General features: G+C 48.2%; 1 protein-coding gene across 4 annotated transcripts in view; it reads right to left on the bottom strand.

Moving 5' to 3' along the window:
• The window catches only part of UNK (unk zinc finger), a 938,451-nt gene that overhangs the window by 371,293 nt on the left and 550,723 nt on the right, over window positions 1-16,435 (bottom strand). For all 4 annotated transcript variants that reach the window (XM_078654545.1, XM_078654546.1, XM_078654547.1 and 1 more), the window contains exon 10: window positions 11,298-11,363. In XM_078654545.1, coding sequence (XP_078510671.1) covers window positions 11,298-11,363 — 66 coding nt within the window. The remainder of the gene's footprint in view (window positions 1-11,297; window positions 11,364-16,435) is intronic.

Below are 16,435 nucleotides of genomic sequence, written 5' to 3'. Positions count from 1 at the left end.
TGTTAGTTCACTTGAGGGAGATCTGCTAGTGTGTAGAGGACCTGGAGCATCTGTAAGCGGAGCTTCTATGGTTCTAGAGTCTGGCAGTACCGCTCCAGTAGGTAGGGTACAGGAGTCCAGCGAAAGGAGTGATTGGGGGATAGTATGTGAGTCCCCAGAAGTCCTGGAGTGCCAGGCATTGGTTCCACCAAAGGTTTTAGACCAGAGGTTGGAAGGCCAGGTTCAGGATCAGCCTGACCTGAAGGGTGGGACTACTGTAATCAGTGTCCTGACCAGTTCTTCATCCAGAGGTACCGCCCCGGTTGGGAGGGAGCAGGACTCTGGAAGGGGGTGCAGAGGGTGGGAGAGCCCTCCTCTGACCCCGGTGCAACCTGAGGGGTTAAACCCTAGGTTGGGAGAATGTTGTTTAGAGGGTACCCCTCGCAGGAGGAGGAGGAACCCTAGGAGAAGAGGTAAGGGGAGGAGAGCATTCCCTGAGACTCCTGGTCCACCTAAGGTTGTAGACCCTAGGCTGGAGAACCAGTGGCAGTCTAGCCCTGTCTTGCAGACAGGAAGGGTGGAGAATGGCTATTATGTGCCAGGGGTTACTACCCCCCACTTTGTGAGTAGGCAGGGTCCAGTGGTACCTGGGTGGCCTAGGGCCTGGTCCTGGCCGAGGGCAGCTGGAGAGTACCAGTGGGGTACCCCAGTTAGTCCCTACAGTAGTTTTAGAAGGAACCCTAGGGGTTCACCGTGGCGTAAAACAGGAGGGTGTCCCTGCAGTTGTGGGCCCGCGTCCTTGTTTTATCGCCCCAAGCAGGGAAGCCCATCACGGTGGTGATTGGTCTGCCCTGCGTTTTGGCTGGAAGGGGGTTGTGTTGGACTTGGGCCTTAGGGCAGGTTCACCCCTAATCTTTTTGCTTTTATTTGTGACCCAGTGTTAGTGATTTTTGGGTCTTGGCGCACTTTTTCCCTGTGCCCCAGAGTAAAGTGCGTGTGTGTAGTATGGCTGGCCTGCCCTCCCATAGGAATGCATGGAGAATGTGTGTGTCCATGTTAGTTCCTGATGTGTGGGGAGTGCAGGCTCGAGTTGGGTATGTATGAACCCGTGAGAATGAATGCTGCGCAATGGTATGTGCGGCTTGTATGTGTCTAGAAGGGAGGTGCTACTTCTGGACATTGATGTATGTGTGCAGTGAGGATACTGGAGCGTGATTGGCTGGAGCTGGCTGGCATGCCAGGCTCCAGGAAGTCTGGATGGGTCTGCCCGGTGGTGAGTGTGAGATCAGCATGAGTGATGTGTGGGAGGAGTGCACCTGGGTCCTGGATGGGCTGGGTTTTTCCCCACACAATGCTGGCTCCGCCCCCCTGTGGTTTGTCTAACGACCCAAGCCTCCCCAGTGAATGAAAGGGGTGGTTGGGCCATCAAGGGTACTCCCAAGCCAGCTGCAACTGGTTTCCCCCCACCCTGCACCCTGGAAACAAAGGATTTAGCAGTATAAAAATGGGGCTGTGTCCCCACAGAAGTTGTTCTACTTTTGGATCCTTGCCAGAGGGGGCTGTTGCTGCTGCTGGGGCCAGGAGGACCGCCACTTGGACTGTCTCCCTGCCTGGAGACCCAGTGTGCTGGCTCTGGGCCCAGCCTTGCCCCCTGCCTACCTACAAGGACTTTGCTGGATCCTTTCCTGATTTATAGCGCTAGGAGCGCTTGGCTTTTCCCTCCTAGCGCTGAGAGCGCTTTTATTTGAATTGCAGCGCTTGGGAGCGCTGTGGTCACCCCTCTAGCGCTTGAGAGCGCTTTATTTTGTCCTGGCGCTGTAGCTTGTACCCACAAGCGCCTGCGAGTGCTTTTTCTGTGCCCATAGCGCTTGGGAGCGCTTTATTGTCCAGGAGCGCTGTTCATCGTTTTAGAGCGCTTTCTGTAAGGCAGGTGCCCACCCTGCATTTCGCTGCTCGAGCGGCTGCCCACGCCGCATATTTGTTTGATTTATTTAACACGGGAGCCCACTCCGTGTGAAATAACCGCTGCAGCCCGGGAGACCCGGCCGGGCCGCCGCGCTGCCCACGGCGACCCGGAAGCACCTCTCTGGCCGGCCAATCATAGCGCGGCCCCGGGAAGAAGGAGCGGAAGTCCCGCCCCCGCAGCGAGAAGCAGGAAGCGGCCGTCTCCTCCGGGGCTCCCGAGGGAGAGAGAGAGCCCCTGGGTGTCCCGCCGAGGAGTCTGGACGTGTGCCCCGGGCGGAGCACGAAAGAGAGGAGTCCCCCGCCCGACGTTAGCAGAGCCAGAAGAACCGAGGAGCCTCCACCTGAGAGCCCGGTGAGTGTGCACGGGCAGGGGGAGGCTCAGGGGGCATTTGTTTAGAGCCAGAGAGGCTCTACCTTGTCGGGGCACATTGTCGGTGCCCGCGCCCCCTCCCTTTTTCCGGTAGCGCGAGATAGCGCTAAGTTGAAGAGTGAAGCCCTGAGAGGCTCCAAGGGTGCATTTTTGGCGAGAGAGCGGCCCCGGCAGGCAGCGGGCCGCTCCCCCAACACCGGGCACCATTTGCCGAGCCTAAGAGAGGCTCCAACGAGTGGGAGCATTTCCTTTGAGCCACGAGGTGCCCCGGGGGCATCAGTTGATTTAGAGCCCAGCGAGGCTCTTGGCAGGCATTGTCACTTTGAGTCCCCAGAGAGGGGACTCCCATAGAAAGGCGCTGCATTTTGTTTTCAGAGCCTGAGAGGCTCTGGGGCCATTTTTATTGTGTTAGAGCATAGAAGCTCTCAATCGCTATTCTGTTGATGTAGAGCCCAGAGGGGCTCTTGGGACACGAGTGTGGTCAGTAGCCCCGAGGCTCCCACACAGTGTCTCCTCCCCACCAGTGTTCTTGAGCCCACGTGGCTCCAACGTTTGCCTACCTGTGATTTACAACTGTCCAGCACTTAGTGGACAGTTGCTACGTTTAGGCTTTTGTTCTGTGCTGCCTGCGCAGCCTTCCCTGACATTGAGACTCAGGGCATTTCCAGCCCTTGCGAGGCCAGTTGGCCTGAGGGACAGTTCTAGTGTTGTGCTACAAGCACCCTGCGCAATTTATGAGTTACTGCTTATGTGATTTCTGCGCAAATGTTCTACCTGCACCTCTGAATGTGTTTTCATGTTTCATGTGCAATTGTTTGTTATTACCTTTGCTAAAAGTGACCTGCTTAGGTGATTCTTTATGTTTTATTCCCCTTTGCTAAAAGTGACCTGCTTAGAGGAATGTTTATGTTATTACCTTTGCTAAAAGTGACCTGCTTAGGTGATTCCTTATGCTTTTATTTCCCTTTGCTAAAAGTGACCTGCTTAGAGGAATGTTGATGTTTTATTGCCTTTGCTAAATGTTACTTGCCTAGGTGATTATTTTAGGTTTCCTTCCCTTTGCTAAAAGTGACCTGCTTAGGTGATGGTTTTCCTTCCATAGATCCTGATGATAAGGTCCTAGTTCCCTGCGTGATTTCCCTACAGTGTTTAGGGTGGCCTAGGAGGTATTTTCCCTTTACCAGTAGTTACTGGTTGTATGCTACATTTACTATTTCTGTGTTACAGTCATTATATGTTGATGTGCTAAGTGTTATACCTACAAGTATTATTTCTAAAAAGTGTATACCCCTGACAGTGGTCCAGGTGGCCCTGTCCTGTACATAATCCCTTGTAAATCTTGCCCGTGCCTGTTGGCACATTGTAAAGTGTGTGTGTTATCTAATGTGTTTCTATTATTATAATACAAAGGCTATACACATCGCCTCTGAGATTAGCCTTGCTGCTCGCGTCACGTTACCTAGAGGGTGAGCAGGGGTTATCTTGGTGTGTGACTCCCTTGCCCTGACTTAGAAATGGTGATCCCTGACTGACTTTGGCGTGAGCCTTGGCCGGCCGGGGGTCCCGTTTCTAACAGACACTGAAGCAGAAGGACATAAAAACCCCTTCAAAGGCTCCAGTCAAACCTAAACCACGCCCAAACCGAAAAAAATCGGCACCGAAAGCACACGCAAACGAGAAGGAACTGTTTCTACCAAATCCCATCGATTCGAAACAGAAAACACTACATGTGGACCCTCCACCAAAAGAAAATTCGACACTCCACACATTCCTGAAGTGCCTGTGAAGAAAAAAGACTGTTCAACTTCACCATTTAGACCCTCTTCTCCTGTTCTTCCTACTGAGTCTTTCTCTCCTCCAAAGTCTCCTATACTTCCTCCATACTGACCACCACCACAGGATGATGATGACCTTTGGGGTGGGGGTGGAAATAATGACCACTCAATGATCCTGATGATGACACTAACATACCACAGGACACATGGGATGACTACAGTCACCCTGTAGATCCTCCAGGCCTCCCTGATCCAGAGGCATACCCAACCAGACTATCTCCCCCAGATGACAACATTGGCTTTAGTCAGCTCATTATCATGGCGTGCAAATGCATTCAGACCCCACAGAGGAGGACTTCCTGGTAGACACTTTTGCAAGTCACAGAGGACAGTAAATACATTACCCATGCTTAAAGGTGTCATTAAACATGCTCCAGACATCTTAAAAGACCCAGTCAGGACCAGGATTCTCAATCCTCGGATTGATAAAAAATGTAAACCCGCCCCTAATGATCCCACCTACATTAAAGGTCAACTCCACTTAGATTCCCTGGTAGTGACCAATGCTAGGAAGCGGGCCAACTCCTAGACCTCCGGTGATGCCACACCTCAATACAAAGTCAAAACTGCTAGACGCTTCCGGCAAACAAGTTGCCTCACAAGCAGCTAATCACTGGAAGATAGCTAATGCACAAGCATTACTTGCCAGATACGATAGGGCTCACTACGACGAGCTTGAGGGCCTAATGCAGCATTTGCCTGACAAATACAAGGCCAAAGCCAATGATTTGATTCAGGAAGGCAAGTTAATAACAAACGCATCCATTAAATGTGCCCTCGATGCAACAGACAGACACTGCATCTAGATCAATCAACACTAGTGTGTTATTGTGAAGACATGCATGGTTTAGCATTTCTGGCTTCAAACAAGAAGTGCAAACTACTATCCTCAATCAGCAGTTCAATCAGGAACAACTTTTTGGCCCAGCTGTAGACACAACATTAGAGAAAATGAAAAAAGACACAGACTGCAAAATCTATGGGTGCATTACAGTCTCCGTCTACACGAGGCTCCTTTCATCGCTCCTTTTATCGGGATGCATCCAAAAACATCAGTACAGATACTACTTCCTCCTCCTACAAAGGTCCCACACAAACATCCACCAACAAGAGATATTTCAGAGGTGAGTACAGGGGAAATAACAACAAAGGGAGAGGCCGAGGTAACAATACTCGCACCTCCTCCACTAACAGTGACTTCCCTCGGATCATTCCACTCCAGTCGGAGGGAGACTCTCACAGTTCCTACCTGTCTGGAATTCTATCACTACAGACAAGTGGGTAAGACAATTTATCCACTAAGTTTACTGCCTAGAACTTACTGCAACTCCCCCCAACATACCGCCCAAACAGCGTCCAATGTCCACAGAACATCTGATGCTCCTCAAGCAAGAAGTTCTCTCACTGCTTTAAAAACATGCAGTAGAACCAGCTCCCCTAGAGCGTTAAGGGACAAAAGTTTACTCCCTATATTTTCTAATCCCCAAAAAGGACGGTACTCTCAGACCAATACTGGACCTCAGACCTTTCAACTTCTACATACAGTCAGATCACATTCATATGATCACTCTTCAACAAGTCCTTCCACTACTTCAACAAGGTGACTTTCGAGCAACGTTAGATCTCAAGGACGCCTACTTCCATATTCTCATACACCATGCTCACAGGAAATATCTAAGATTCACAGTGGAAGGCCAACATTATCAGTTCAAGGTTCTCCCATTCGGGGTAACCACAGCACCCAGTGTCTTCACAAAGTGTCTGGCGGTGGTAGCTGCACACTTGCAAAGACAGCAAATCCATGTGTTTCCATACCTGGACGACTGGCAGTTAAAAGCCAAGTCACACAGTCAATGTGTTCATCACACGCACCAAACAATTCTACTGCTACACCACTTGGGGTTCACAATCAACCACGCCAAGTCACATCTACAGCCCTCCTACCTACATCAGTATCTAGGGGCCACCATAGACACTTCCAAAGCTCTAGCATACCACAATCCAGCCAGGATAGACAATATGCAAACCCTCATCACAAAATTTCAACCACAACACTCTCTTCCAGCTCAAGTGTTTATGCAGCTCATAGGAAAGATGGCTTCTTGCATCTTCATAGTACCTCACACAAGACTTCAGATGCGCCCCTTACAAGAATGCTTAGCACGTTAGTGGAATCAGGCTCAAGGTCAACTTACAGATCTGGTGTTGGTGGACAGCCGCACACATCACTCTCTGCAGTGGTGGAACACACAAAACCTTTCCAGAGGGTGGCTATTCCTAGAGCCAATTCCACAGATAGTGCTAACAGGGGACGCATCACTCACCGGCTGGGGAGGCTATCTCTTAAACCATAAAATTCAGGGCAAGTGGACCACCCAACAAAAACTGCTTCACATCAATCACCTAGATTTACTAGCAATATTTCTAGCGTTAAAGTCGTTCCAAGCACATCTTCTCAACAAAACTGTCCTTGTCCACATGGAAAATATGACAGCAATGTATTACATAGAAAAACAAGGAGGAAGACACTCGTTGCAGCTGTCTCAGCTAGCACAAAGTATATGGAGATGGGCATTCCACAAAATATATATCTTCTGGCAGAACATCTTCCAGGAGTGCACAATCAGATTGCGGATCTGCCCAGTCGTCAGGCACAGCAGATCCACAAATGGGAACTTCATCTTCAAGATCTTCAACCATTTTTCCACATGTAGGGCCACCCAGACATAGATCTGTTCGCCACACATGCAAACGCAAAATGCCCAACGTTCGCCGCCAGGTTTCCACACCCATTGTCCAAGGGCAATGCGATATGGATGAACTGGTCAGGCAGATTTGCGTGCGCCTTTCCGCCACTCCTACTCATTCGCACTATTAGCACACAAGCTCAAGCAACAGTCTCTCAAAATGATCCTAGTTGCTCCCACATGGGCACGGCAACCATGGTTCACAACACTCCTCGAACTCTCAGTAGTTCCACACCAAAAATGACATCTCTAACCAACACTGCTAACGCAGAACCAAGGAGAGATTACGCACCTAGATCCAGCACAACTGAATCTGGCGAGAGTCTGAGAAAGGTTTAATTTCACATGCTTTTTAATGGGTTCAATTTGTAAATGCTAGCCTGTGATAGGTTTCAGTAACATTCAACATGTTGAATTCTTCACCCTTCCTGCTGGATTATAGACAAAAGACATAGCTAAAGATGTGTTTTGGGATCCACATCGCAAATATAGGATTCTCAATTAAGATCCTACAATGCAGAAATAGCCTTTTCTCCTCTGAATCCATTTGAAAGTACGATCAAAAAATGTGTTACTTGGGCAGAGACAAGTGAGGCCTTTTTCTATTGCAAATCAGATCTCTTTACTTAACATCCCTTTTGTTATGATTTTGTGGCGCTGCTAGCAAATTGTTTAAATGGGGTGAGGGGGGGGGGGGGTCTTAAAAATATAGGGAAAATGTGAAACGTTTAGCATGTGAGAAACAACATTTCTGGTTAATCATATGAGCACCAAATGATTTTGAATGGTGAAAACAGACCAATTCAAACAGTGCATGTAATGGGTTTTGTCTATGGTGAATTGAATTGATATTTCAGTGTAAAGATAAGAGGTACGCTAAACAGGAAGCGGAAACAAGGGGAGAGGGGTATGCCGTTGACTCAATCGCGGTTCCTCAACCACCACAGCAGATCTTTCACAGTTCCTTCTGAAATCTGGACCACGTTGAGGAGATTTCCCTGAAGCTGTGTCCACTGGAACTTCAAGTTCCACTGCAGAGGCTGCATACGCCACCCGGCATGCTTTACCAAGAGGATGCAGGAGGCCATGATGCATAACAGCCTCAGTCTGTCTCACCGAAATCCAGGATAGAGGCCGAAAAATCGGAATCATACCCTGAATATCCTGGGCTCACTACTTGAGAGGATAGAACTGAAACTGCACTGTGTCTAAAACGCCTCCGAAGAAAGGGAGCACCTGAGGACTCTGGTGTGACTTTGGCACATTTAAAGAGAACCCCAGCAAACGCATGAGGTTTGCCATAGTCTGAAGGTGGGAGACGGCAGACTGGGGCTAGGACGCCTTCAACAGACAAAGAAGGGGGAAGATTGATACCCCTAACCTGCGCAGATGAACTGCGACCACCGCCATCAACTTGGTGAACACCCAAGGGCCACTGGTAAGACCAAAGGGGAAACTGAAAATGCTTGCGGCCTACCTTGAACCACCGGTAGCGCCTGTAGGCCGGCAGAATGGGGATGTGAAAATACGCATCCTGCAGGTCCAACGCTACCATCCAGTCTTCTAGGTCTAGGGCAGACAGACCTGAGTAGAGTGAGCATCTTGAATTTCTCCTTCCTGAGGAAGAGATTGATGGTCCAAAGTTCTAAAATGGACCGCAACCCTTTGTTTTTCTTGGAAATCAGAAAATAGCGGGAACAACAGCCACTGCCTACTTCTGAAACCGGGACTCTTTCTCTAGCTCCCTTGGCCAAGAGAGCTGTAACTTATTTTAAATGATGCTCTGCCAGCCATTCCTGATTTGACAGAATGGGAGGAGGAAAAGAAAGGAAAGGCAGAGAACAGCCCTCCTGAATGATCCGCAAGACCCACTTGTTCGATGTTCTGGAACTCCAGGGAGGTGGGAGGGGGGGGGCGATGATGGATTCTCCCACCAACTGGAGTGGTGTGGTCTTGCAGAATCAGACTAGGAGTGCCTGGAGGCTGCCGTTGCCAAGGGTAGGATGGCTGACAAATTCTGGTTTCCATTCCTAGGCCGGAATGAACCCCATCCACGACCCCGCCGCAGCTTGAGAAGCCTGCGAAGGACTGTGGCTGGGATATGGCTGCTGCGGCTGGAAACACCTTCTGTTGCCACAACAGGGGTGAAAGGTAGACTGGCCACGAGGAGTAGAAGAGAGGTCGTAGCTCGAGAGTCCTTGAACCTCACTAGGGCCGAATCTGCCTTTTCCCCAAAAAGACGGGTTCCACCAAAGGGCATGTCCATCAGATTTGCATGGACATCACCCGAAAAGGCAGTTGTCCTAAGCCAGGTGTGGCGTCTCAAGGCCACTGTTGTGGAAATCGATCTGCCGCGCGCATCCGTCGTTTCAATGCCACACCTTATGGTGAATTTTGCTGCATCTCTCCCATCCCTATCTGCCTGAGAGAGCAGAGAGCACAGCCCCGCCCTCCTCCGGGACTTGAGGCAGCACCTGCCCAACCGTCTCCCAAAGGGAGTGGGAGAAACGGCCGCAATGCCAGGCTGTCGGAAGAAAACATTTTCTTCCCAAATGACTTCAGCCTCTAGATTCCCTATACGGAGGAGTGGAAGGGAACGTGCCCTGTGAATTGGAGGCCTGCACCACCAAGCTTTCTGGGATGGGGTGTTGGCTCAGGAACGTTGGTTCGCCCGGAGCTGGGCGATGGCGGCGGGCAATTGTCCTATTAACAGGAGCCTCTGTGCTAGGCTTGGATCATGTGCCTAGTAGGACATCAGTAAGCGCTTCATTAAAGGGCAATACGGGCTCTCAGACTTATTGTGTTGTAGGTCCCTGAGGAGGACACAGCTGTACGATTCAAGCTTCTACGTACTAATAACATTTATCCCCTGATGAAGGGTTCAATTTGAACCCGAAATGCATTGGGATTGTCCTTTAGAAATCTGCTGAATGTGTAAAATTACTCATGTGGTTTTGAACTTGCAAATGTGATATCATTTTGTTGGAGTTTTTGAATGCATTGCAATCAAGTGCATAATTTCAAATATCGTTGATTCACATTTTATGTATTGTGCATCTAATATATGATTGATCATTGAATGATAAACAAATATGCCTTAGAGCACATGAGCCTTTTGGAATAATTTGATTAATTTGTTGAGACGTTCTTGTCTGTTTTTGTGCTCCACGCAGGCTGTGGTTTTCCACAGCCTTTTCAGTTCTCTTATACACCATGGCATAAGATGCCCCCTCCTCCTCCAGAGCATGCTAGTATCTGGAGAAGTATCCAGTCCACTGGCTTCTCCAAGTTGCCCATACCAGTCTAACTGCTCTGCAGAGTCATACTGTGTTCTAGAGGGTCCATAGACCCCTCCAATTCCTCTCCTGAGCCCATTACATCCACAAAGTGTTCAGCCGACAACATCAAATTCCTGGGTTCAATCAACGTCTGAATTGGCGGTGAGCGACATCATTCTGACTCTGTGTCGTCGGGGATAAGGATGGGGCTGGCATCGCCGATGGGCATCGGCGACGCAGCAGGCACAGACTTCGGGTCCAACGCCAGGGGAGGTTGCGGTGGCACGACAGGCATCGACCCAGATCTGTTATCTGATCTCGGAGTCCCCACCAGCACCGTGGCTGGAGCCGACGGCGTCGAATCAGACGGGGCTCCTTTCGACTCCGCAGGGCCTGAAGGCTCACCAGAGGGGTCAGCCTGCTCAAATATGTGGCACATGACCTCGTATAACGTTTTAATCTGAGCGGGGGTTGCTCCGGCTCTTGGAAAAGGAGGAAGGCGAGAAGTCGACCCTGGCTCCAGTTCAGAGGTCGAAATTAGAGTAAATTACATATTTAATATGCTTAAACAAGTATTTCCCAAGTATAAGGACAAAGGTACAAGTACTCTTGGCTGCGGCTAATACACAGCCTAGATGTGATAACAGTTGTTCAATACTCAAGGTTATATTTTTTTCCTAAAAGCGCTAGGCATTGCTTCTGCTACAGTTCAATGGCACTTAATGTCCCAATGTAGGTCTAGATTGCTGGGACATACAGTTGACAAATTATAGTACAAACTGGACATCTAGAGCAAAGATTAATCTAGACCAGTCTTCAAAAGTATAAAGAATTACCATCAGAAGCTGGAGTTAAATGTACCTAGATGTAGGCAGGATATCTAGAAGGTGGTTGTCTGTTTATCTGTTTGAATTGTAGCAGAGCACAGAGTCCCTGCTTGGGCAATAGCGGAGGCATATGGAACCATTTAGGTGGGATGTGCCCCCTTGCAGAAGACAGCAAACCTATCTAAGCCATAGCAAAAGACAATTAAGATTGTAGCAGTGGACAGTGTAACTCCAAATGTAACTATGGAGACAAGATCAGAGATTACTCTTTTCTTTAATAGTAGAGGACAAAATACCTGTTTGGGCTGTAAAAGGGGTTGGTCTTGATTTCTGTGCTCCACTGTAAAGGACTTCATCTTTGTCTAAAGTAAAATAAAACAAATCAGTGAAACCATAAGGAAGAAATCTTTTAAAAATGCTTAACAGACACTTTCTTACCACAGTAACTTTAGTATGTGTAGTCCTAAGTTATACATGTGTTATAAATATATCATTGCAAGAATACCAGGTGCAAGGCACTTTAAGAAACACAAAAAAGGTTGGACATGCACAGGTTCAAAGTCTCTTTAGTCTCTGTTATTGGGCTGAAGTATAATACCAGGTCAGAGTTTTTTTTTTTTTTTTTTAATTTTCAAAAACCTTTATTAAACAACGCACATGGTATACAGTCATGCGCCTACAACCCTGAGGCCGGCAGATATTAATTTGCTCTAATATAACACAGCCATGTGGCCGACAACTCGGTGGTCCCGCGGCAAGTTTGGGTTGTATAAAGTATATAAAGGAAGCCCATCAAGATCACCATCATCAATAGAAAAAACAACCAGTGCTTAATTAATAACATGTGCATCGTCTTATTGATAAACCGTGTCCCACCCTGCCATGTTGCCTACATAATATATCAATCCTTTGCCTGTGAAGCTTTTTTTTTTTTGTTTAATTTTTATTTTATTTGCAAGGAAAACAGCACATACAGATCAAAGGTTACAGAATTTACAGATAAGTGCAGTCAGCAAAAGCAAGAAGATTTAGACAACAAGAAACAAAGAAAAAAAAAGAAGAAAAGAAATATAGGTACAATGCTTACAAAGATTTTATCTAAATCTACTCCGTAATAGGAGCCCATATCTTTCCTCCCATAACCCTCCTCCTTATCCCTTTAGTTCTATATACAGCCAATTCCAAATTATACATAGACAGAAGTCTTTCCCGCCAGTTAAAAAAGGAAGGCGGCTCAGGATTGATCCAATCTTTAGTGATACACGCCCGAATTACAGCCATAGAGATAAACAAAAAACATTTCGTAGCTTTGGGCCTTGGCTGATCAATAATTCCGGAGCCACACCCAGTCAGTACCAGCTCACCCGTTATACTGATAGTACGCCCCAAAATCATAACTAAAAACCTTTTAATGTTCGAAAAAAATTCAGAAAGTCTGGGGCATAAGAAAAACATATGGAGCGCATCCGCAGCATATAGGCCACACCTGTTACATTTTGTACCTGTGTTCAGACTGCATTTGGAAACCCTACTTGGGGTATAGTATAGATCATGTATGGCCATAAAGTATTGTAAGCGCATCCTCCCAGTTATAAGAACTCGGTTGGCAAGCGCTATAGATTCCAATATATTAACTTCGGGAATCTCAAGCTTAATTTCCCATTTACTTTTACAATTTTCCAGATCATCCGGAAATTCTTGAATCAAACAGGAATAATATAAGCCAATTGATGTCTTTTTCAACGGATATTCTATAAGGGGAATTTTGATCATTGCATGTTCGGATACTGAGTTTGAGAGCTGTAAGAAGCTACGTATTTGGAGAAATTTTTAAAAGTCATTTCTCGATAAACCAAAATTACTTTGTAAGTCAGAAAAGGAGACTAATTGTCCCTCTTTAAAAAAATCCCCTAAGCAATAAAGTCCTTTTGTTTTCCATCTAGTCGCAATTTGGTCGCGAAAAATATAGGGTAGTAGGTCTGATGCAGTCAAAGGAGTGTAAATATTTAATTTAGGAATCCCCATATGACACCTAACCATTTTCCAGACTATATAAGCAGCTGTTAAAATCTTGAATTTAGTTTTCTTAAAGTAACTGGGTTCAATTATCCTCACCAAACATCCCTTTATATCTTCACCCATAGGCAACTCGTAAATGGATGGGGTATCACACATTGGGATATGAGCTTTATCACCAGTAACAGGTGGACTAATAAATTGTAGAACGGCAGCTGCATAATAAAATAAAAAGAAATGCGTTACTTACCTGTAACTGCAGTTATCCAGTATTAGTGTCTTTCATAGATTCACATGCCTGAATCATTCCCCGTCGTCGAGACGGGAGCCTCCGGTATATAAAAAGTAATGTCCTAAAGACATACATAGAAAAGAATAGGCCCAAAGGTCTCACCTTAGTAGCCTATCCACGTCCTTTTGCAGGAAGGACCAAACAGAGCAGGCCCCAAGGGTCCCACCTTGGTGGCCTATCTGGGTCCTTTTGTAAAAAGGACCAAATAAATTAAAACAGCCAATCAGCTACTACCTCCTTCTAGAACCTTCCTGCCAGGAGCCCAAGTCTCTCAGATTTTCGTACGCACCAAGCTAGTTAGGCGTAAACTCATTAGAGAGAAAGGTGAGCCCAGCCAGGGGAGGCGGGAGGGTGCATGTGAATCTATGAAAGACACTAATACTGGATAACTGCAGTTACAGGTAAGTAACGCATTTCTTATCCAGTATTTGGGTGTCTTTCATAGATTCACATGCCTGAATCAGAGTAGCGAGCAATACATTATGCACATTCTGTATGAACATCAGGTAGGAACATGTAGATAATACATATCACATGACTACAAAGCGCAAAATGCAATGGCATATAAATACAGTAAGAGAATGTGCATACCCGTAAAGGATGGAGGGATGTAGTAGGGCTCACCTCACTGGAATAGATGGCGAAGCACTGCTCGGCCCACTGCTCCATCCTTCATCAGCTCAGTATCCAGGCAGTAGTGCCTGGTGAAGGTGTGCGGGGACTTCCATGTCGCCGCTCTGCAGATGTCCAGTATCGGCACTCCAGCGAACAGCGCCGCAGACGTGGACATGGCTCTAGTCGAATGAGCTTTGACTCGTGAGTCTAAAGGCCGTCCGGCCTTGTCGTGACAAAAGGTGATCGCAGAAGAGATCCATCTTGAGATGCTCTGCTTTGTGAGGGGCATCCCCAGCCTTGGTCTACTAAAGGCAATAAAGAGCTGGGATGACTTTCGAAAGTGTCGTGTCTTATCGATGTAGAATTTAAGACATCTCTTTAGATCTAGAGAATGTAGAGTTCTTTCAGCTGCCGTGGTAGGATTCGGAAAGAACGATCTAAGCACCACTGGTTCATTAAGATGGAAGTCCGAGGGGACTTTTGGAATGAAGCAAGGGTTAGTCCTCAGAATGACTCTGTCCTCTCTGAATTGAAGAAAAGGATCCTGGATGGATAGAGCCTGCAATTCACTGACCCTTCTGGCAGAGGTTAGTGCCAGGAGGAGGGCCGTTTTCCAAGAGAGGAACTTGATCTCAGCCTTATGGATGGGTTCGAAGGGATGCTTCATTAGTTGATGAAGAACCACATTGAGGTGCCACGATGGAGGAATAGGCCGAGGTCGTGGAAAGGACCTGAATAGACCTTTTAGGAATTGTTTGATGAGCCTGTCCGCCCACAAAGACGGGCCTGCAGCCGTCCTTGTGAACCTTGAAATCGCCGCTAGATGCACTTTGATGGATGCATGCGCAAGGCCTGACTGCGCAAGGTGTAACAGGTATGGTAGCAGCTGCTGTGGAGTGGCATGGAAGGGGTGCAAGCCTTGATCCACACACCAGGAACAGAATCGCTTCCATTTTAGTGAGTAGGTTTTGTTAGTGCTGACCGCTCTAGCTTTCGCAAGGACATCTCTGCAATCCTGCGGGATGTTCAGATGGCTGAATTCGCGGTATTCAGGAGCCAGGCTGATAACTTCAGAGAGCTCAGGTTCGGGTGGAGAACCTGCCCTTGAGACATCGTGATCAGGGCCGGAAACTGCTGCAGGCGAAGAGGGGGCCGGGCAGAGAGGCGATGAAGCTCCGTGAACCAGTGCTGCCTCGGCCAGGACGGAGCAATGAGGATCAGAGTGCAGGGTTCCGATTTCATCTTCCTGAGAACCCTGGGTATCAGTGGGAATGGCGGAAAGGCGTACGCAAAGACGTTGCGCCATGCGATGGAAAATGCATTCCCGAGGGTTCCTGAGTGGTGATGCCTGCTTGCGAAGCTTGGGCATTTGGCGTTCTCTCTGGTGGCAAAGAGGTCTATGTTCGGGGTGCCCCACTCCTGGAAGATACGGTCCAGCACCTCCCTGTCCAGTTCCCATTCGTGTGAAGGAGACTTCTCCCTGCTCAGTGCGTCCGCCAAGACGTTGTCCTTGCCCGGGACGTACTCCGCCTTCAACGCTATTCCATGTGCCAGAAGCCAGTTCCAGATTCTTTGCGATTCTCGAGATAACGAGATGGAACGCGTGCCCCCCTGTTTGTTCAGGTAGTGCATCGTCGTGGTGTTGTCCGTCCTGACGAGCACTGGGGAGTGACGAATGCGTGGAAGAAACGCCTGTAGAGCTAGGAAAACCGCCCGTAACTCCAACAGATTGATATGGAGCTTGGTTTCCTGTGTAGTCCATCTGCCGTTGATCTGGAGTTCCTGGAGGACTGCTCCCCAGCCTTCCAGGGACGCATCCGTAGTTATTACGTGTGGCTCTGCTGGGAGCAGGAACGGCAGACCCTTTGACAGATGGTGGAGAGATGTCCACCATTGCAAATGATTGATAATGGGTCGAGTGACTCGTATGCGGTCCTCGAAAGAACCTGTGGCTTGAGTCCATTGCTTTGTCAGTGCCTCCTGAAGTGGACGCATTTTTAGGCGGCAGTGTGGAATGAGCAGTATGCATGAAGACATCATGCCAAGGAGGGACTTGAACGTGCGGACCGGAAGAGTCTTCCGCGAAGCCACTGCCTTGGCCAAGGAGATGAGTTTGATTTTTCTCTCCTGAGAGGGGAAAGCCTTGACACGGTCCGTGTCCAGAGTCGCTCCAAGGAACGTGATGACCTTGGTGGGTTCCAGAGTCGACTTGGCGGTGTTGAGGGTCAGTCCTAGGCGGTGGAAAATATCCAGACAGGCGTTGGAGGATGAAGCTGCGGCGGCCGCCGTCGGTGCCTTCACCAGCCAGTCGTCCAGGTATGGAAACACCTGGTGGCCTTGTTGACGAAGAAATGCTGCCACCGGTGATAGGCATTTGGTAAAGATCCTCGGGCCGATTTGAGGCCAAATGGAAGGACCCGAAATTGGTAGTGCTGTCCTGCCACCGCAAACCTGAGGAACTTCCTGTGCCCTTTGAGAATAGGTATATGGTAGTAGGCGTCCTGGAGGTCT

Source organism: Lissotriton helveticus, chromosome 7 (assembly GCF_964261635.1).
Source record: "Lissotriton helveticus chromosome 7, aLisHel1.1, whole genome shotgun sequence".
In the NCBI taxonomy this organism is placed as follows: Eukaryota; Metazoa; Chordata; class Amphibia; order Caudata; family Salamandridae; genus Lissotriton; species Lissotriton helveticus.
Note: the sequence above shows the minus strand (reverse complement) of the source record. Positions and strands in the feature narration are given on the sequence as shown.